General features: G+C 30.2%; 1 protein-coding gene across 3 annotated transcripts in view; it reads right to left on the bottom strand.

Annotated features, from left to right (window-relative positions):
* The window catches only part of LOC129984558 (uncharacterized), a 233,463-nt gene that overhangs the window by 69,719 nt on the left and 139,784 nt on the right, over nt 1–23,960 (bottom strand). For all 3 annotated transcript variants that reach the window (XM_056094467.1, XM_056094468.1, XM_056094469.1), the window contains exon 3: nt 12,449–12,640. In XM_056094467.1, coding sequence (XP_055950442.1) covers nt 12,449–12,640 — 192 coding nt within the window. The remainder of the gene's footprint in view (nt 1–12,448; nt 12,641–23,960) is intronic.

Below are 23,960 nucleotides of genomic sequence, written 5' to 3' on the forward strand. Positions count from 1 at the left end.
ATGTAAAAATGATAGTTGGTATTGTTATCAAACGCGTTTGATATAACAAAGATCAATTAATTACATATATTATTTACAGGTAATAAATACTTGCTTCATATTAAGATTCTTCTTTAAGTTTTTCTTTTAACAAATTTTAATCCTTAGTTCATTTGTAAAACAAAATACATTTTCCATTAATAAGCTAATTTAAAATAAGATATCTGTACACATTCCAATTTTTGACATTGAACGAAGGAGAACTTAACCTTTCAGTGCATCGTGTAGCCATTTGGAAAAATGTTTTTATTTCCATTTGTAAACTTCATATGATGTTCCAAAGGGTAACAATTAATGTTTGGAAATGCTTTTTTAACGCTTTTTGACAAAAATTTGTAGGAAAGACCGATATATATATATATATATATATATATAACATCCATGCTAAAATTAAACTGTAGCACCTCTTCTTCCCCTTAAGCAGAGAGCGCCCCCTTGTGGCGTTTACAGACAAGCAGTTGAACGGGAGACCTGCATCCTGAGGTCGACTTTTTTTCTATGCGCAACCCTTGCGCTAACGCCGAATGCTTTCGGTTGGAAACGGTGGAATCCCTCCACCATACTGTTTACTTTAACTTACTTGTCTATGTGTTTTTTTGTAAATTTTGTAGTGTAGCCGTGTTTGTGTAGATTAAAAATATTATATTTAAAACCGGACAGTTCAGTAGAAAATCGCAACACACTCACTATAAAACTTAAATTGGAAACTTGGGAAAATGCCAAGATAGCTAGATATTTATGAATAGTTTCACTATTGAAAATACTATCAAAATACTTTTTTTGCGTCATAAAATAATATATTAGTAAAAAGGGACTTTTATTCTTATTGCAGAATAGATAAAATGCGATTTGTGTCATTGGGATATTGTTTAATTTATAATGTAACCATTTGGCATATTTTAACTCTTGTTTAAATAATTGTTTTAAAATATTGTTCTTGAATTATATGCAGCTATTCAAAACATATCAATTTTTGTAAAAAGAAAAAAGAAAGTCATGCACTGTACGGTTAACGCAACACCCAAAGAATTTCATTTATAGGAAATCATGATATAATCAAACGCTGCAACGCATCATCTAGCGACGAGGATCATTTTTACGATAAAGATTAGAAACTCGGAACATTAGATGCTTATGTTCAATGTCGTGCAGATTTTTTAAAGATATTCTGCATACGATTATTCACAAATTCCATGAAAAAAGGTTCATTCGCACCAAATCGTCCAGTCCGTTACTCTGCAATTTATCCCCCGATGGAACTTACACGAGAAATCTCGGTGATAAACGAGCCCGTTTTAAGTCACGAGTCTGCAACACGTCAGCCCTCTTGCCCAAGTGGCGGAGATAAGGCGCTCGAGTGTGTCTTATCTTGTTCGTTAAGTGGCTCACAAGCACAGATTGCAAACGATCACAGCATTTGCATTTTTAGTAACTAAAGGTTCTAATTAAATGCGGTGAACTTTTTCAACCAATTGCTTTCTTTCTTTCTTTTTCACTTCGGAATTTAATAAGATGTGGAATAAATTCAAGAATGTGCCACCTCATAAATATTCAGCGTATAGAATATTTTTGGAACAAGAAATATTGATCCGAAATTTTTTCATTCTACAGTCAAAATGCTTTAAAGTCAGCCGGCGAATAAAAAGAAATATCGCCTATCTTAAATAAGTTTATTTAGCAAGTTGGTGCTTTTACATTGTCAAAACAGTTTATTTTTTTTCTCCTGTAGTGGATTTTTTAGGGTTAACGGCTGGTAATAATAAAAGTGACAAGATCATTGTAATATTTCGAATCGCGAATATTAAGCATAATGTTTTAAGGGATTTTAAAGACCAAAAAAATTAAATGTATAATAAACAGTTTCGATAATCGACTTACAGGATGTAATTTTAATTAATTAAAAGAATAATTTAAAATAACTAAAAGAATATCTGAAAATGTGATTTTTTTTTCTGTCTCCCCGTTACAAACGACAATGAAGTTAATTCAAATCTACATTAATAAACGAAAACATTTTTTATTCAGTTTTTCGAAAATGTTTTTGATACTTCCAAATAAAATTTTAATTAATAAAAACGTAACGTTTCGATCGAGTTTTAATTTTATAGCCTTATATTTTCCAAGTAAATTTTTCTTTTAGAATAAATTCTCATTTTTATTGAAAGAGGATTGTAGATAGAAATTTCTTCACATTTTTTTTTTCATACAGCATCTTATTAAATAACTCTCTTTAATTCGTCCTAATAATTAAATGTAGTAAAATATGCTTAGTTGTTATTGACGACAGATGCTATATTTTTTGTACTCTTAATGCAAGTGGTACAGTTTTATCACATTTATTAACATTTAATAACAGCGAGCTTGGATCGATTCAAACTTATCACTTAAAAGTTTAGTAATGTTAATGGTATTCTCCTTGTATTTCTTGAAGACATTTCTCATCAATGTTCTTCTGTTACATTATTCGGTTAGATACTTTTTATAATTAGACGTGATAAAAAACAGTCATTTTACAATTTCAGTCGAGGGGAAAAAAAAAAAAGCTATATAATATTGTTAAGAATATGTAATAATGCTTCTTTGCGCAGTTAATTTAAAGGTAAGAAAGATAACTTTACAGATAGCTCTAATGGATGCCGGGACAAAGTTCGCCGGGGTTGGCTACTTTGGAGCCAAAAATGGCTGCTTTGAAGACAAGAGGAATTGGTCTCCCAAAAACTTTCCCGCATACGTTCTAATAAAGATGTTACCCTAGCGAACGCTTTGCGTGGCAATGGCGTAGAATAGTCGCAAAATATTAACCTTTGGCGTGAATTTCGCATTTTTATTGAATCTATAATGCGATCTTTGGCGATTAAAACCTGGCATGTGGTCAAAAGTATCCAAAATCGAATTTAGGTACCAGACGGGTTCTTCCCAACCAATTTAAACAAAAATTTGACATAAAACTAGACAGAAAATCGCCAAATCACATAACCAAATTTGATATATTTAAGTCATTGCGTTTTTGAATTATCAAGCTTGAATATTTCTGATAGTACAGACCGACAGATAGTCAACTTGCAATTGGATTTGACTCAAAATTGGACAAGTACCTACATTATAGATATTATATCTGCGCATCAAATTTCATCCGCCTGGTTCTCTTCTTTTTGTACTTTATTTATATTCGAACCGGCGGACAGACAGATTTCCTCTGAATGGAGCTTCTTTAAAATTTGATAGAAATTTACAAATTTGGTTTAAAGACCGTATGCCAAATTTCATTCATCTAGCACAAAGCGTTTGAGTTATCTTTGTCACAGACAGATAAACGGGTGTTTTTCAAACTCAAGGAGGTCTAAAATGTGGATATTCGTCAAAATCTCGAGTTCGAATTTTTTTGACGACTATTATAGTAGTTTCTCTATACTTCGTATGCGAGAAAATAACAATGAGTACCAAAGCTAAGGATTATGAATACTGTTACGAATCTGTGATGCGGCTTTCCAGCATAGTTGGTTCCATGGGAGGTCCCAGAGCTTGGCGACCATTTGGCGACGAATTTGGCGACTTTCGCGCCAAAATAGATTATACACGAAACATCGAGAATTTTCCCGATCCGTCCAGTAGGAACGGAGATACGTTTCGAACGTTCGTGATTGGTTGAGAGGCTTCTAGCCCCGCCTCCTGATGCCTATAAAAGGAAGCAGTCCTGCCGATGCCGAGCAGTGGTGAACCGGACGGTGAATTGGGTCGTGGACCAGTGGAGTCGAAGAGTAGTCGGAAGCGACGGTGCAGAACTCGTCTTCCAGGGACCAGCGGAGCAGCGACGGAGTAGAGCTGCTGTGTATGCTGCACGTCTCTGCTGAAGATAATCGTCTTCTGTGCTGTATATAGTTGTCGTCTTTGTGCTGTCCTGTGTGTCTTCGTGTAAATAAACGTCGTTGTTTTATTTTCTACTGCCGCCTGGTGATTGAGCGTTCTCCACACCATATAACTCCCACTATCCAAACGAACCCCCGGAAATTCCGTAACAATAGTTTATTGTGAATGGACGGAAAAAAGAAAGAATTATAATTGCTGGAGTGCATTTTAGTATTTGAAGCAACAGTAATATGTGTAATTTAATAAACTGAAAATGATTTACTGAAGAATAAAAAAATAATAATTTCAAAACTAAAGGAGTTTCCTCTTTTAAAAATCTACTGCGACTATATGAAAGTTTTGAAAATTCAATTTTACTAAAACTTTCAAAATATATGAATGTATCAGGAAAAGAAAAAATTATTGCTTATTTTCTTATTCTCTTATACAGCTTTTAGCACTTCAGAATCCCATAGAAAAACTCAGTCGGTATTCCAATGCATTTTTGATATATCAATCTTCAAACACAGACGCAGTAATGTAAACAAACACTTTGGAAGGCGCGGACAAATTGCCGTGAAGGCTGCCACGTCAAAAACATTTTTCTTCTCTTCTACAAACTTATGAAGGAAGCAGTGGAAAAAAACACCACATTGCAGAGAGCAGCACGTTTTCAGCGCAGATAATAGAAAAGTAATGGGACATTGTACAAAGTAATTTTGGGGATACGTTTTTCTTCTGCTGGCGAGTGTCCAAAGGATGGTGTTAACAGATAGCTTGTGGCTCCTTTCGAAAAATGTAGAAAATTTTTTCTAAACCAGTTTATTGCATTTCATTGATGAGATCACATTCCAACATAAAATATTTAGTGCTCTTACGTGTTCTATAGAGAAGAACGGAAGTAAATTTTTGCGATATGAAATGTATTAAATATTCAGTGAGTGCAAAAGTAACTACTACTCGATGAACTGAGTAGAGGAAGAGTAAACGACAGTTTCCTATTTTAAAATTTATAGAAAAAAAGCTTAAGTCACATTAAAGACACTTTATCAGTAAAGTTTTATGGTCCGTCGACATGTATATTTGATATTTAGCTTTAAAATGCTGCAGAAATGGAGTTTCAGATATCCAAAAATAATTGATGAGAATATACAGTAAAATTCCCTGTAATTTTATTGAATGCTGAGTTCAGAAAATAAAACTATATAATAAAATAGAATTTTTAACGAAAAAAGAAGAAATATTTATTTTTAAATTTCACGTATAGAAGTATTATATATATATATATATATACACTTGAAATTAAAAAATGATTATCAAAAGTTTCGACCTCGCGAGTTTGATCAATATCAACATTTTAGATGCCCAAGAAGTCGAAGAATATTTTTGATATTTATTTCATCCGCGGTGACCTGGTGGTAAGGTCTCGGCTCGTGAGTCGTAGGGATCGAGACTCGATTCCCCCGAAGAACCGTCGTGTAAGGGGGTCTGTTGCACGTTAAATCAGTCAGAGCCAAACGTCCTCTCGCTGGTGTGGCGTGGAGAGGGGATGACAGCTCAGGTGTCATCCTCGTCATCTGACCGCGGTTCAAAATTACGAAATCCGCCTCCAAATAGCCCTAGTGTTGCTTTACAACGGGACGTTAATATAACTAAACTTTGAAAATTTCAGGTTTCAATACCTATTTATAATTTAGAGATTTCAATATCTATTTTTAATAAAGATGAATGAGAGCGTTCGAGCTGGGCAGAGCAGACGATTTGACCTAGAGCTATCAAAATAGACACAATTGAGAGTGCAAATATGGACCTCGGATAATATATATATTTTTTTGAAATTTTAAGTAAAAATTAAACAAAATATAGACATTTTTTCATCACAATTTCCGAAAATATTATAGTTGAATTCCACACTATTTTAAAATCTAAAAGAACTGTCATGTTAAAAATGCTAATTTTATTATCAAACCAAGTTCTCTTGAATTTTGCCAGTTTTTTTTTCTGCACAACTTTAAATAAGAAATTTGATCGTTGCATTGAAATCAACGCCATTTTAAATGTTTCATTAAATATTCAATCACATAATTTTCTTATATTCTTGTAAGTTAAGAAAGAGGAATTCTGATTAATATCTGTCTAGTGTACATGAAGAATTAAACTGAAGTTACAGTAACGTGAAAATTAGAAGATAGATTAACCAAACTTACGTTTTTAGTAACACTGTGATGTTATGCTATATTTCGTTAGAATCGGTTATGCATACAATGAACAGAACAGATCTTGGACCATTAAAATAATGTTGTTATATAATATGTAGCTTTAAATAAATGTTGATGACGAAATCGTGAAGGGGAATTCATTTATAATAGATTTAAATGAAAGTAAACACAACCATGACGAACTAGAACCATGACGAAATGAAAGTAAACACATTCATGACGAACTAGAACCATGACGAAATGAAAGTAAACACAACCATGACGAACTAGAACCATGACGAAAGGAAAGTAAACATATTCATGACGAACTAGAACCATGACGAAATGAAAGTAAACATATTCATGACGAACTAGAACCATGACGAAATGAAAGTAAACACATTCATGACGAACTAGAACCATGACGAAATGAAAGTAAACACAACCATGACGAACTAGAACCATGACGAAATGAAAGTAAACACAACCATGACGAACTAGAACCATGACGAAATGAAAGTAAACACATTCATGACGAACTAGCTGGTCGCCAAAAGTGGCTAATATACATCACAATACAAACTAATTACGTATACTTCAATGATTTTGTGGAGTGCATCATTAACAAAGTCAAATTTGTTTACTTTACGTAAAAATTGATTCTTTCCACAACCCATTACGACTTATCGGCATTCCGTCTGGACTGTTTCGCAACATACTCCCGCTCACAACATCTCTCAACCGCTCGGACAACGAGTGGGATTCATTGCGATCGTAATCACTTTAATGACCGCTTGCGACTCCGTAATCTCAATTTATGAGGTTGCTTAACGTCATGACGAAATTCCCTCGACGATCATATTCGTATTTCGGAGCAATCGATTCAACAGACTATTGCGGCAAAAGCCTTCTCAGCACAAAGAGACTAGCCTGCAATAAATGGTTCTTTTTACATATTAATAAAGTGATCAGACGTCTCGGAATAGCTCCGATTTTTCAGTCTTTGTCCGGGTTTAAAACTCAAAGACGTGATCCATCTGAAACTTAATATATTCCCACTTCTCCTAAACAGACTTTCAACAAAGCCTGAACGGCTTGATTACTTTTTATTTTCATTTCATAGTCTTGCAATGAGAATCGTGCATTTCTTATTACAGTAAAGATTAGCGAATATGCATGCTGAACGCTTTTTTTTCGACCAACTGAAACCAAAATTCGACATAGAGCTACTATTATAAAGGCTTGAGAATAATCAGAAGTTAATGCATTAAATTTCATTTTTTTAACCCTCTAACTACTTATCCCGCGATTTCCGCGGGATGGCACTCAATCTATTTTCGATTACATCCCGTGTTTTTCACAGTTTAGTGTGTTTATATTCTACTATAACAAATTGTTATTATATCATATTATTATCGAATAGCATACAATAACTGTTTGAAAAATATTTGCAAACGTCGCATCTAAATAGTGTTTTTAAAAATTTCGCAGTCAAAGGGTTAAATCATATAAAACTGCCTTCCAATTAATATATTGGCTCAACGACAGGAAAATAAAATTCAGTTTCTCTAAATATGTAAATGTCTTTCTAGAAAAATAAATATACCGCATCAACCCCAAGCTGAGATCTGACAATGCTTTCTATAGATTATTAATTAAAAATACTTTATAGGTTATTTTTAAATTCAAAATTATCCTTTGATAAACGTTTCAAAACAGCAATCTGGTAGGTTAAAGTTACGAGTATTAATTAATTTCGGAAACTTTAATCAATCAGAAACAAGTTTCTTTTTTTTTTAATAAAAAAATCGATTATTAAAGTTATTTTAATATTTATAAAGAAATCTGACATATTTATTAATACGCTCATGAAATATTATGCTTTTAGATTAAAAATAAACATTCATACGGAAGCTCTTACGGTCATTTACCTCTTTGTATCAGCGCATCTCGTTAAAGAAGATTTATTTCCAAAACAATGTCTCCGGTTAAATGTTAAAAAAACTGAGCACATTCGACAAACCAAGAGGCTACTTTACGTGACAACATGTCAATATTTCACGGCACAAGTACACAAATGGGACAATAATTCCTCAAAACACGACAGTAATTTATAATATATCCCGAGTTCAGCCATTCTGCTGAAATAAATTCTACTAGAATTGCAACTTATTTTAAGATATACAGATAAAAATCCCAAAACCAGGGAAACATTTACAGAATTTTAATATTCCAGGAAACGCGAAGATGCATGGTGGACTCTCATTTCTTTTTTTAAGGAAATCACAGAGCAGTAAACAGTTTCGACAAAATGCAATGGTCTGTAAAAATAATTTTACAGATATATTAGTTTACAAATTTGGAAAAAAATTCAAGTTTATTTTTATTTTATATACTATATAACGACTTGGTGATTGTTTTGAAACTTTTATGATTAATTACTCATTAGTTTTCAAATATATTTAATTCGTAACAAATCATTATGCTGCAACATTTTATAGGTGCAAAAGATTCATATAGCCTAACAACAAGTGATCGCAAGCTGTTGTAATAAATATGCAATAGTTGTATGTTATAATAGGACGTATGTCAGTAATTTTCAATACATTAAAATTTCGTTATTTCTCATATGGTATTTTAACTATGACATGCAACATTTTAATATAAAAGCGGAGATATGGTAAGGTTTAATTAGTGGACATAATTCCATAAAGGGTCTTTTATTTTAGGAGAGTCCAAAACATTGAAATTTATCAAAATCTTGTGATTGATTTTTTTGATATTACAATACCTTATATTATTCGTATATGAGATAGTACAAATCATTATTATTATACTAAAATGTATCAAATATGCCGAAACATTTTATAAGCACAAAACACTCGCATAGATTAACTACAACTGCTCTACAAATGCTGTCCTTAATATGCAATAGTTGTATGTTGTCATAAGACGTATGTCATTAAATTTTCAATACATTAAAATTTCGTTACTTCTCATATGGTATGTTACTATGACATACAATATTTTGATATAAAAGTTTTGATTAAAAATCTATAATTTAGCAGGTAATCAAATCAACCTATCTGGCTCATAGCGTTTCTGAGTTACTGTGTTAGAAAAGCACATGTAGATAAAAAAAAATGAACAAAGGTTTTTTTTCGGTCCTGAGGCCATCTTAAACATGGAAATTCATCAAAATCTTGACATTGTTGATGATTACAATACTTTATATGATTCATATATGAAATGGTAAAAAATATAGCTCTTAGCCACATCAAGAGAAAATTCGAATATTCCAGGTATAGTATCAACAACTGGGACTGCAAACATGGTATTTTCTATTGTTTTGTTTTGTTCTAGGGTCAACTAATTTAAGTGCCATATTTTCTCATCTTAAAATTCGAGAAATCGAAATAAGGATTTTTATTATTTCAGCTCGGAATTCCAATCCTTCAGCATAACTCCATACATGAGTAATAATTGTTTCTTGTGATCCAAATAAAAAGTAATTCAAAAGAACGGGAAAAACAAGTATTAATCACAATAAAAAAAAATGCATTCGCAAAATTTCAAATAAATAATGATTAAAAATGGGTTTTTAATTTTTTTTTCTGCTTGTGAAGATTCTAAGAAAGAAACACTCACATTGTCACGTTTCATAACAAAATGTTTACACGATTTCGCATCTATATTTGCATTCAGAACACAAAGCTTAAAGTTTTTCTGCAGTTATAAGATGTGAGTCCTTTTTTTTATAAGACAGGACAGATCTTTCTTTCCGAAATTCTGCCTTTGCATTAAAATGTAAGTGACACATACAAATTTAATTTCAAAAAACGCAACTATAAATATAATATAACATAATCATACAATACAAATTAAAACCAAGATCATTTTAGAGTTAACATTTTTATTAGCAAAAAAGGGAGATGAATTTTCCTTTATCCCCCCCCCAAAAAAAGGACGAGTTCTACTTGCAATATTTAACTAAATCAGTAGAAATATATAGAGGTACGCAGATAACATAAGTTTATGTAAATGGTAAGTTAAGATCTGAATTTGGTAAATGTAATAAAAAAATATCCAAGGATGTGTTTTAAGATTTAATGCACGATTAAATCGAAAAAATCGATAAAAATGTACAATAAAGAAATTAGGAATTTTTTTTTCTTGAGAGGTAAAAAATTCGGGCCATTTTCTTTTTAGGGTAAATAAATACCACCTCAGACTCCTACATTAGGAACTAATGGAAATTTGGCGGGTATCCAAAGAAGCCCAAAAACGTTTTTCCGAGCCGACATTAAATTATCCAACTCGGGTGGTAAATTCTTAATTCCGCTTAATTCCAGACTTTTCTTTGCCAACTTTCCCCATCAACGCTCTCGTCTCGTTAATCACTTTATCGCTTTAAATTTATTATCATAAACGAGATTAGTCATAAAACTGCTTTTTAAAATTTTCCTTCCATTCATCAAGTCGCAGAATTTCGGCTGACGCCGCAGTGCGTGAAGTATTTATTGAAGAACGTTTTCGTCGGTGACCATTTTAGGCTGCATGTTTTGCTGACTTGCGTTTTCAGGAATTTTATATCAGGTCAGCTAAAATAACCATATGCGTCCACGGGGAATAACGATTAACACGGGGTTACGAGGTTGATTGGGGTTAATTCTTGGTTGTAAAAGATAATGCCCTAGGTCAATGGGACTCATGTGGTTTTCTATTTTAAAGGTCGAATAAGATTCGTGCGTTGATGATTTTATTGTAGTATTTTTAGAAAAATGATTTAATCAATTAAAATTATTTTTAATTGTCAATGTTTGATAAGAAAAACAATCAGATTTACAATCATCAATGAATTTTAATTGAATTTTAAGGAACAAAATAGAACTACAGAAGTACAGTTTATACAAAAAACGAAATAGTTTTAAAGAATTCTTGTATTTATTTTTAATTAATTTCAAGTTTCAAAATAGTATGTGCATGTGCTCATTAATTAAGAAATATTAACGAGAAAGTATGGAGGTAAAAAACATTTGAATCATATCGAAATATCTCAATAAAAAGCGAAAATAAAAATTCCATTGGAAAAATAATACAAGATAACTGAAATGCAAGCAATATTTTTTGAAGTATGAGTTATTTGGGCAAAGTTTTATTACAAATATTTACTAAAATTTTAAATCTTTTCTGTACTGTGTTTCCAAATAATACATAAAAGACGTAACATTTTTCTATCAATACTGTGATGAATTAAATTAATATGTTAAGTCAAGAATCAAATAAAATGCAATGGAAAAACAAATTTCGATTATTTCAATCCTTACATTAATTTGTAGATTATGATCACTTAAATACACTTATTATGAATGCCAAATAATATTCCAGTACATATGCATAATTGGAAAGGAAAGTCAAATATATTTGATGATTTTTAAAGCTCAACTAAATTGCAAAAATGTTTTATGACTTCTCGATAAAAATCTCTCAGTAAAATTTAATCAAGACATTAAATATTCAAATTAATGAACCAGTTTCGAAATCTTAGGAATCCAGTTTCGAAATCTTTCGAAATATAGCTCCCAGGTTTATTAATAAATACTAATTATACATTTCATTAGTAAGCTAGCAGCAAAAGCTAATATATATTAAAATAATACATAAATCAATCACATACAGATGAAATGAGGCAAAGGAAATTCTCAGTGAAATATTATGTTTTATGTTTACGAAACTTTCACAAAACTACTTCCACAATCATTGTTGTTAACTTAGAGCTCATTTACATTTTTAATTTTATGAATTCCTAGATTTTGTTTCCGCTTTGATTTGCAGTTAATTTTCAAATGAAAGCTGAGTACTTTTCATACATAATTTCTTAGTTTCTCAAGCTGCAAGATTTGTGTAATCTACAAAAAATAATAACTGACAAAAAGTTTATCTGATTACAGTTGATTCACTAGATTAGAATCGCATGTAATTACAAGATGATTATTGGAAATAACCCGAATCGCGACTAGATCAATGACACTTCAGCTTTTAGAGCATTATATACTTTCACACTAATCAGCGTAGGAAGTGTGTCAGATTATGTCCGTCTGAACGTAAACTAACATCCATATATATAACGGTTTTCTCATATATTCAGGCCTTGACGTCCAAGCAGAACCTTTGTTATTGGGCAAGAGCAACCACGAAAACTAAAACCCATAATTAACTATCATGTGTGCTATATAAAACTTCTATTAAGATTAGAGAATATAAATTTTTTTCATAATCTATAGCTACAAACAATGCAATGTAATTATTATTGAAATTTCTATAAATAGATATCAGCATCAAAGTCAATCGTTAGAGTGTCTTACCGGAAAGTGCCTCCTTGGCGTGTTTTAGCTCTTTTTCCATGTGCTCGAGTTTGGCGGCCATGGCGGCATTCTCTTTGGCCTTCTCGTCCCTTGACTCCATGACCTCCTCCAGGTCCCTGAGAAGAGCGCTGTTCTTGATCTTCAACGCCTCCACTTCACTTAGATGGCTCTCATCGGAGGATTTGGTAGTACCTGAAATACAAACACGAAGTTTAACTGCGTGAAAAGAAATAAAATTGTATATTAGATTGCATTTAAAATGATTTAACAGTCCACGAATATATTTAATTCTTTGGTAATTTATTACACTTGGCACATGTATTCCAAGGTAAAGTGATTTGATTTATCGATGTTAAATTTTAAATTCGATCAAAGTTATGGAAAACCTAGCATCGGAATTTTGAACCATGATTTAGATAACAAAAATGGCAACATTTACTTCGAAACATGTGCACAATATCAGCCTGAATTCGTTTGGAACACCATCAAATTAAATCAAATTGTTGAGGAGACCAAAAGTGAAACTTGCGATCCTTCAAATCCAAAACTAGAACATATTTCTGATATCTTACGACCCATAGATGCACATAAAACTACAAAAAAATGATTCAAGTGAAGAGAAACAGAGGCGTAGGTCAAATGACTAGAAACAAACGAAACAGTTAAGTAAACACAAATAATTCCACACACTTTTTCGTATATTGTAGTACGTGACCATCAGTAATTGTTGATTCGCTAACACAGCGAGATATAGAAATATCTTCCTAGAGATTTTTTTCAAAGGAAATTAGTGAAATTTAGGAAATAACAATAATAATAATAAAGGAAAATATTTGAGTATAATATAATTTTTACCGAGACACAGGTTACTCAACTTTTTCAACATAAAGCGAACATTCCGAATTTGAACGCAAGACCTTTCTATCAGAACCTTTCTTATTTGTCCAATTTTGTAATATCCAAACTTTTATTAGGCTCAATTTTTTTCCAAGCATATTATTTATATAACTTGCAAATATGCATCCATTAATCTTTTCTAGGTCCAAGGGAAGAATGTTTCTCACTCAATTCATCAAACTTTAAATGAAGTTATTATGTTGGCATAAGTTCTCGTAAATTTTTCAATAAGACAAAATCCTAGATGTTTCAATTTCTTATCTCACAAAAAATGATGTTTTTTGATTTGTTAGTTTTTAATCAGCCAAATAAATTAATAAATCAAATTGAATTAATCTAATAAACAAAATAAATTACTTATCTTAATGAATCTCAATCTAAAATTGTTTTAATATAACCTGACTAGAAAAAAAATGGCTTTCTAAAGGGTTAAATAGAAACTTATTAAAAAGGAACAAAATTAGCTTGCATGAAAGTTTCAGTAAAAAAGCAAAAAGCCTTTACAAAAAATTTTTGTTTCAGAAGTCATCTATTGCGGAATTTACAACAAATTTATACATACCAAAATTTATTTATGTATCGTTACTTACTTCACAATTACCTTTGATATTTAACTTAAACTGAATTATAATTTGTGTTATTATGATTATAACAACACAAATGCGGGAATAATTTTGTCGCAGTTAATAAAGTCAACAACCAGTTTTACACCTTATTTTCTGACATTAACAAATTGAAACAAGACATTACTACTACTGTTGTGGCAATAACTAACGTCTTTTATTAACTTGCTCACTCAAACCTTCAAATTTTAGAACAAGCCTAATTGTATCATACATTCACTACATCGTGTAGAAAAAGCATTTTTTCTCAAGAACTGATGAATCATTTAATTCAAATCTGGATCCAGTGTTTGAACCAAAGTTCGACGCATCATGCAGAGCAAGCTTGAGAAGAAACAGTTGGGTTGGGGAACGAGTACGGAATGGCAGACCATTCTTGATAAAGAGGTGCATCATTGACGATGGCAATGTTATGAAGGATAGGGCAATGTCATCTAAAAGGAATACTAATACTAGTTAAGCTGAGGCTATTTTTTTTTCTTCAGAATCCTGGAATACTCTGGTATTAAGTGATAGGAAAGGGTGGTCGTTGAGGAGATTGGGAAACGTTAAGCGCGTAAATTGTATTCGCGCAATTTGGGTCCAACATTAAAATATTCAGGAAATATTTTACGCTTACCGATTCAACGACTTTCCTTCTTAAGTAAAAATTTTGTACAGATCTTAGTAAATCGTTTCTATGATCTTATTTGTTGAATAAGAAGATTTGTTTTTATTTCCGGATTTTGAAATTTCTTCATATTCTAAAATGGGAAATATTTGAATCGATAATAAACAATAAAGAATCGCGATACAACGAGTAACATAAGTTGAAGTATCACAATATATCGTATATTTAAGAAAATAAAAATCTAAGACACTGAATAAAAGGGGCAAAATTTTATATATGTTTCAGAAGTTTTTATTTATTCATATAAGGATGAAACAAATTTAAAATAAAAGCACCATCTTTGCAGTTTTGTTCAATGTTTAGAAATAACACAGATCATCAATCTGTTTGAGAAAAGAATATTTTGAGACTTTCTATAAAATGATACAATTTTATTTTAAGAAGAAACCATTTATCTATTTTCTTATAAATTACCAACCATATTTGAACTGTATGAATGGCATGAATGAAATTCTTTCGAACGAGATGCATTAAAAATATTTATAATATAAACATGAGTAGTTAATTATTGGATGTTTCTCAAAAAAGAAATTATTATAGAGCAGTTTAAATGAGTGACTAAACATATATAGAAAAGTAAATGGTAATTTCATGTGTTCCCATGCAGAACCATTCCAATTTTCTTTCTACTCATAAAAATTGTCATCGTCCATTTTGTTGCTGCATATTATATCTCTCATAAAACGCAAAATAAAAAATAAAAGCCACTGAAAATTGCATTAAAAAAAAGGCAGGAATTTATTAAATATCGAAACTAACTTTTCTTAAAATATTTCATTGTGAATAATGAAAAAAAATCCATCCATACAGAAAAGTAAGTTTAAAAGAAAGTCTTTCTTTTTACCTTTTTAAAACCTTTTTTCTAATTTTCATTACTGTTTTTTTAAGTTAGAAAAAATGTTAACATAAAATAAACTTATTTAAGTTTTGTTCTAAAACTTATTAACAAAGGAAATAATAGCTTTTTCTTTGTTACGTTTTTGTACAAGAAAAACATTTTCTAAAAAAAGCTATTTTTTAGTTTTGTTTCTAAATTACACATAAAAATAACTACTCCAAATTTCTCTTTTTGCGTGCTATTTTTGACATTTAATTATTCTGTAGCGAAACTTATTCTCTTGCGAACACCATGACTCAGTTAATAGAAAATTCAAAAGCGACAGCTCGTCATTTCGAATCTGGCTGCGGACGAGCAACCAAAAAATTCCGTTTGTGTTTCTCTTGTCTCTCCCAGAATTTTTAAATTAATTTTATTAATTGTAAGAGTACACTTAAATTGTATTTTTAATTGTATCTTTCCAAGTCAGGAAAGTTCTAGCTGCTTTGTTAACTGTATATAAGCAGGTATAAAACTCGAAATTAGCAAGCTTTTTTTTCATTCCACTTTAGCGAATATAAACAATTGATTACTAACTTCATCTATACGAAAATACGAATTGTTAAAAAAAATATGCTAAATGAAAATACTATTGGCTTTTATTAAAGATATCAGAGAAGGAAAACGACACAAATTTTAGAGCAATGCATTTGGTGATAAATTCCAGGTATTTCTTTCATTATTATTCTGTTGAATATATTTTTAAGAAAATGAAGATTCAACTTGGAATTTCTTTCAGTTTTTTCAAAGATCGGTTTATTCGATATAAAATAAAATTTAAAATTTGCAATTCACTTTGTGTTTATTAATTAGCATTAAAATATAACAAATAATAATTTAGAAAATAATATTTTGTTTTCCTTTCAATTCAGATATGTCTTTTACAATTGCAAGTAATTAACTAAATTGCCCAATCATTAAGATAAATATATGTTAAGAATATAAAATTTCTTTTTTTGTTGTTAACGAATACGGTGTTTTGCTTTCACAGTCAATAGTTTTTTGTAAGAAATCGCTCATTTCTCTTACTATGATGGTTAACAGCATTCTTAAATCATTTATGAATGCTGTTAACCATCCAAAATTGTCTGAATTTTAATCCTGCAGCAATTTACAAGCAATGCATCTTTTTATACTTTTTTCAATGAAATATTTTTAAATTGAGATTTTTTTTTATTTGTCCAACCTGCAGCTTTATTTAAAATTCACGAGATAAAATTTATTTTTCTATAACCACCAATCCAATTACGAATTATTATTTTGATTTTTGCAATGAATAGTTTAACCCACTAATACACTCTTGATTGAGACTTAAGAATCTAACGACGAATTTTAATTTAAAAAAATCATCGAGAGTTTCTTCGAATTTTGGTTAAAAAAACTAAAATTATAAGTCGAATACAGAAAGTTTTGGCTCTGTTTTATTAGAAATGATATATACTAATACTTATAATATTTAAAATGCTTTGACTGTTTCTTTATGTTCAAAACATTTGTCGGTATATAATGAATGGATCAAATTAATATTCATATAATACAAAATAACCGCACAGCGCAGTGTTTGATTTTAGAATTCTTTCTGCAACTTTCAAATGAAAAAAAAAAAGTATGGTGGCACTAAGACTATATGGTCAGAAACTATGACATTATATGAGGGATGCTATTGTTTTTTTTTTTTTTTTTTTAATATTTCTGTGCACTTACGATATCTGTCTTATCTAATTTCTTAAATACATTTGTATTTTATCCATTTTTTTTAAAACGTTCCAATTGTAGAAACTCAACTTAAAGAACAGAATCTACAAAAGATATTTCAGATCAATTTATAATGAATTCATTTTCTTTTTTCTTTGCAAAATTAGACAGATGCAACAGATATTATTTTAATATTACTTTATTCTATTAATGATATCGCCACCACTATGGAAACAGTGAAAATAACATTCATTTCAAAAATAAAAGTATTTAACAGGATTGGTTAATACAGGGAAGAGACAGTAGCAAACCTTAATTGCCCATTTGTCAAAGGAGAAAAATCAAGTTTCATTCATAATTATCTCTTCTTCTCTCCCCCCCCCCCGCCTTCTTCTTAAACTTGAGTTTTCGAAATAGCGATAATTGGCTTCTTCGGGCAAATGAAGACAGAATGTAATTGCAAATCTCAAATGAATTAATTTTAAATTTGCTGACGGAGACGAAATTAAAATCCCATGTAATGAAGAAAGACGAAAAGGTATCTTTACAAAATAATTTTTTTTCTCCTTTTTCCTTCAAGCGCTAATTGACTGTCGCATGAAAAATAAGAACACTTGATTAAGTATGAAAAAAAAAAAACTTAATTAAAATTCACTTTTTGTTCACCGCTACCTCACATTTTTTTTTTAATTTTCTGCCAGCTTTTTGAAACAATTAATCGAGTCAGCCGAGACAAGAGACTATTGTGTTTACCGAACCGCATGTTAAAATGAACTTGCTACAAGAAAGAGCGCACTAATCCTCTTGGTCATAGGCGCGCGCTAGAAGTCTTTGCTGATTAGAGGGAAATAATTTCGGAAGCCTAATTTGCCTGAAATAACGACGTACTCTGTAAACAGTCCCCCCCCCTCCCTGCTGTTCCCAGTTAATAATTAATCTTTCAATTTTCAACAAATGTTCTGTCGCGATAAAACTCCTTTTATAAGTTGGAAACAATTACTTGGCCCGTCGTTCGGTAGGAGAAGAACACGTCTTTTAAATCCTCAATGATTAATGGTTCAATAACGCTCGGGTTTTATTCCCGCTACAGGGATATTTAATATAAAGATAGGTATTTTCTCGATTTGCTGAGCAATAACGGGGGTCTATCGACAGAGTCGAGATTTCAAAGTGGTTGTGGGGTATTGGCGATGACAGGTTGCGTTTTGTTCATTGACTTTTATCGTGGTATAATGACGGTGATTTGTGATGTGTTTGTTTCAATGAGGAATTATTATATTGTTGTTGTCTATCGGAAATTTATTCGATAGTTATTATGTCCGAATGGAATGCCAAAACTTATGCTTTTTGGATCTGAAAGCATGAGAAATATTTATTTGTTTAAATAATGATAGACATAAGGCATTATTGCCCCTACAGTAGTTTATATTGTTATTGTTGTGTACAACCGACCACCCGCCATCTCTAAAACAGTATCGACAAGATTTGTTTTAATCGGCAGTTTATATTGTGAAGGGAATAATTGAAATAAAAGTTCCTTATGTTATCAATTTTAAACTTTCCCTATATAAAATAATTTAACCTGTAAATAAATAACCGGTACTCGGATATATTTGCATCGGTATTCAGAGAATTCATCTAACGGAATTACAAAATATGTTTTAATGCTTGTTTTTGAAAGAAAAACAACGAAGGAGTTTTTTATTAAAAATCCAAATCATTCCAGTGGCCAAATGGGAAGAATTATGCTTTTCCATAAGAAATCTGAAGATTTACTAGTACATTGGCCTTGATCTATCTTGAACTTCAATGTAAACATTGTGGAATATAGCTACAAAAATTGTTATCCCCTTGGGTGCTGAGAAGTTACAGTTAATAGATATCTATTAATTATATGTAAACATTAAGCTTCATTACCTTTGTGATTGGTAGATACCGTATCACCTGACCCACGACATTTGAGGTTTGTTTTGGCAGTATTGTTTTAAATGTTTAATGAAAAGTCATTATTACGTCGCAGTAAGCATTTATATTGCACCTGACGGTGAAATGATGTCAAAAAACTGAAGCTTTAATTAACATTAAATGAGCTTAAAGCAATATTATTTGTTAATTCTACTTTCATACACACCGCTCGTGGCAACATTAATGAATAACTTTCTGGTTTGTTTAATTTTTCGAGTAACGAACTTTTTCATGTTTCGGCTAGCACTCAAATTTCAAAGTAATATATGTGTTAACCCTACCTTGTTTTTCAAATAGTAATGAGGCATCCAACAGTATCAGATGAAGAAGAACGCAAAGAAAAAAAGAACGAGCGAGAATTTGGCAATTGGAAAAGAAAAGCTGATCGTGAAATTGCTAAGTAGGCGGCAAAATGTGAAAAACTGATTCAATATGTAGATATTGGAGATACAAGCAAGTAATGGTGGCTTTAGTGGGGTTTGAGTGGGGCTTTGAGTTTTGAATTAGGGATTATAGTTAAGAAATACTAACCTTTGGCATGAATTTAGCATTTATACTGTGGCGAGTTATTTGGCGATAAATCCCTGGCATGCAGTTAATAGTACTATCTGAAAATTGAAATTAAGTTTTTGTCTGGTTACAAAACGTAATTTTCAAATTTAGTATAAAGATCGTATACAAAATTTCAGCTGTCTAGATCAAAGCGTTTTTTAGTTCTTTTCACAGACAGTCATTTTCCAAAAAATGTGTTTTTCGAATTCAATAGGTCTAAAACGTGGGCAATTCGTCAAAATCCCGAGTTCGATTTTTTTTTTTTTTTTTTTTTTTTTTTGACGATTACTATACTTTCTGTATACTACGTATACTAGTAAGTAAAAAAGCATCATTTATTGATCGAAAAAGGCATGTATCGACACGCATATACATAAAATTAGAAAGAATTTTATCTATTGCTTTTTGTTTATCGATTTGGAAATAAAGAAGTCGTTTGCAAGAAATTTAAAACGAAGATAAAATATAAAAAAATACAAATTAATTATTAAAAACAAATTAAATAACATTTACGTAAGTAGCCAAAAATTTATAACTGTTTAAAGTAGAAACCACATGCAATTTTGATTCCTACTGACTAATTAAAAACCAAATATTAATCATAATTATCAGTGAATTCTCTAAAAATCTATATACTTTTAAAATAACCAAAACTTTAAAAGATACAATTTTTTTTTTCAATGAAAAATCTCAACCACCAAGAGTCATTGTATAAAGTTTCAGCATCCTTCAGGTTAAGATGGAGGTATCGTTGTTTCCATGGCAACAGAACACCGCGAACAATGCCAATGCCCCAAGGATTTTAATTAATGAGTAGCGGAAGCCTTTCTCTAATAGTGGTAACACCTGTGCTTCTTTAGCCATGGATTAATGGCCGGGTCTGCTCGTATTTACATAAGCAATCTCTTTGTGCCCGCCCCAAAGAAAATGATTTTGATTTGCAAATGGGTGGAAATTGCTCAAAATCGATGAAAAGGCGCTTTGAGCCTCGGGAATAGTTTAATGTCGTAAATAATTCAAAAGAGATGCCGTTGAAGGAGTTGAGTGCTTTAAACGACCAGAGATATGTTAATTTTGTCAGATGGTTCTGAGCGAGTGTTTGAGGAAAGTTAAGACGTGTATACTTTTAAGTGGAGTTGAAATGACTGGTAGGGTTTTCAGATTTTAACAATGCCTAATTAGCTCCGTTGAAAATGAATAGAAATTGAATTTTTGGAAAAATGCGATAGAGAGTTGAAGCACTTGTTGCTTAGTTTATATATGGAAAAGTGAAGTCAAACTAGAATAACATTTTTCTAGCTTTACTAAATATTATATAACTTATATATTTAAAAATTAAAATTTTTTATAGATTACACGTATGGTTATTATTCTTGTATAATTTATAAAGAATATAATTAGTATGTTTTGCATAATAAATATGTATAATTTATAATGAATATAATTAGTATGTTTTGCATAATTAGAATGTATAATTTATAATGAACATAATTAATATGTTTTGCATAATTAGTATGTATAATTTATTATGAATATAATTAGTATGTATAATTTATCATGAATATAATTAGTATGTATAATTTATAATGAATATAATTAGTATGTTTTGCATAATTAGTATGTATAATTTATAATGAATATAATTAATATGTTTTGCATAATTAGTATGTATAATTTATTATGAATATAATTAGTATGTTTTGCATAATTAGAATGTATAATTTATTATGAATATAATTAGTATGTATAATTTATCATGAATATAATCAGTATGTATAATTTATAATGAATATAATTAGTATGTTTTGCATAATTAGAATGTATAATTTATAATGAACATAATTAATATGTTTTGCATAATTAGTATGTATAATTTATTATGAATATAATTAGTATGTATAATTTATCATGAATATAATTAGTATGTATAATTTATAATGAATATAATTAGTATGTTTTGCATAATTAGAATGTATAATTTATAATGAACATAATATGTTTTGCATAATTAGTATGTATAATTTATTATGAATATAATTAGTATGTATAATTTATCATGAATATAATTAGTATGTATAATTTATAATGAATATAATTAGTATGTATAATTTATAATGAATATAATTAGTATGTTTTGCATAATTAGTATGTATAATTTATTATGAATATAATTAGTATGTATAATTTATCATGAATATAATTAGTATGTATAATTTATAATGAATATAATTAGTATGTTTTGCATAATTAGTATGTATAATTTATAATGAATATAATTAGTATGTTTTGCATAATTAGTATGTATAATTTATAATGAATATAATTAGTATGTTTAATCATGACGCAAGTGGCATGAATATTAGTTAATTTCAATCAAGTTGGCATTATCACTTGTTCTTATTCACCTTCTTTGCATAATACTTAAAGATATTTCTGTTTGGTTTTACCACTACTGATAACATAATGAATTTTATTAAACAATCCCTTAAAAGTGCGAGAACTTATATCAACATTACATCATCCTACTAACATAGTATGCACGCACTCATTAATTACACAAGATTAGACTACTGGATATAGAGACATTAAAAGAGTAAGAGGTGTCCCAAAATTAACGCAAGATTTGTATTTGCCACCATTCGTGCAGTAAAGTGTTTACAACGCTATTAAAAAAGTAAAAGTATGGTTTAGGGTTAGTAAAAATGGTGAAACAACGCGTTAACGCAAGATTTGAATAAAATAAACAGTTTTTTCCCTCCAAATTGTTATATTTTTGTTGAATGAAAGTACACAGGATAGGGTTATGTATGGAAAATAGCACATGGAGCAAATGGTCTCAACGGCTTTGCTGTCAAATACGCACTCATTTGTCGAAATTTTCCATGACCATTTTGCATAAATGTGGCTGAATTTCGTTGATGCAGCATTGAATTTCCTCCTTCAATGCACGTCTGCTTGTGGGCTTATTGGCATAGGCTTTTGACTTCAAATAACACCATAAAAAGAAATCCAATGGTGTTAAATCTCACGATTTAGGGGGCCAATTCCCAAATTTTCCAGCTGTGGTAGCTAGACTTTCCTCATTTTTGAAATATTATTCAACAATAAAAACACGTTGCTCCATAGTGTAACGCTCCATTTTTATTAACCCTAAACTACCAGCTGTCAAATGGTTTTTTAAAATAGGGTTGCCAGCAATTTACTATACGAATGGTGACAAATTCAAATCTTACGTTAATACTGGAGTATCCTTTATAAGAACAAAGTTAAAGTTTAGTTCGTTGTTTTAAGATACGTATTTTATGATATTTTTTTTTGTTATTTCCCTCTACAGTTAAGAAACTTAATTGATGTTAATCTAAAATTATTAAAAGATTATCTTTATAAGACTGAGTTCTGAGCAAGGAATGGAAGAAGAACTAATTTTAGAATAGAAAGAACTAACTAATTTTACTTATAAATACAAAATATTTATAACAAATAACTACAGGTGACTATAGCTTACAGATGAAGAAATTAGTTTTTCCTAAATTATTTCCGTAAAGGCTGATAAAATGATTATCTTTCAAGCTATTTTCAAAAACACTCTTAAATAGCCATAATGATATGTCTAAATTTGTATTATTTATAATACTCAGTTACAAAAAGTGTAAAGCCAAGCAGCTCTAAAATAAACGAATTTTCTACCTAGTTCATTAGAACGATATAAATGTCTCGATGATACAATACATTTATTTCTTTTGGTTTTGATTTTTGTGCTATATCTGAAATGTAATTGGAAGTTTCATAGTTATTAGTTCGATTTATTTAGAGTAAATCTCAGCGTGACGTCGGTTCTCTAAATAGAAATTACTTACATGAGTTTATTGTGCAATACACCTTGTCTGCTCAAACCTTGAAAAAAAAGTACTCTTACACTCACTATTTTTAATTGCAGAAGAATTACTAATATAATACCTTTTCTAAGTAATAAGCTTTATAGATAATTTACTTTTTCATATTATTCCTTAAAAGTCATCGAAAAATATTAATATCCGAAAACTGATAATAGAATACACAGTTTATGATTCTGACAAGTTTCCAGTTGGATCATGGTAAGAAAGGATTTTATCTAAAGTTTTATCTAAATGAAGAAATACGAGTCAAACGTAAGTCAAAAATAACTAATGTGATATTCCCTTCCCAGTTATAAACTAATATAAATAACCCTCACTGACTTCTTCAACTTAAGAT

The sequence above is a fragment of the Argiope bruennichi genome, chromosome 9 (genome assembly GCF_947563725.1).
Source record: "Argiope bruennichi chromosome 9, qqArgBrue1.1, whole genome shotgun sequence".
NCBI lineage: Eukaryota > Metazoa > Arthropoda > Arachnida > Araneae > Araneidae > Argiope > Argiope bruennichi.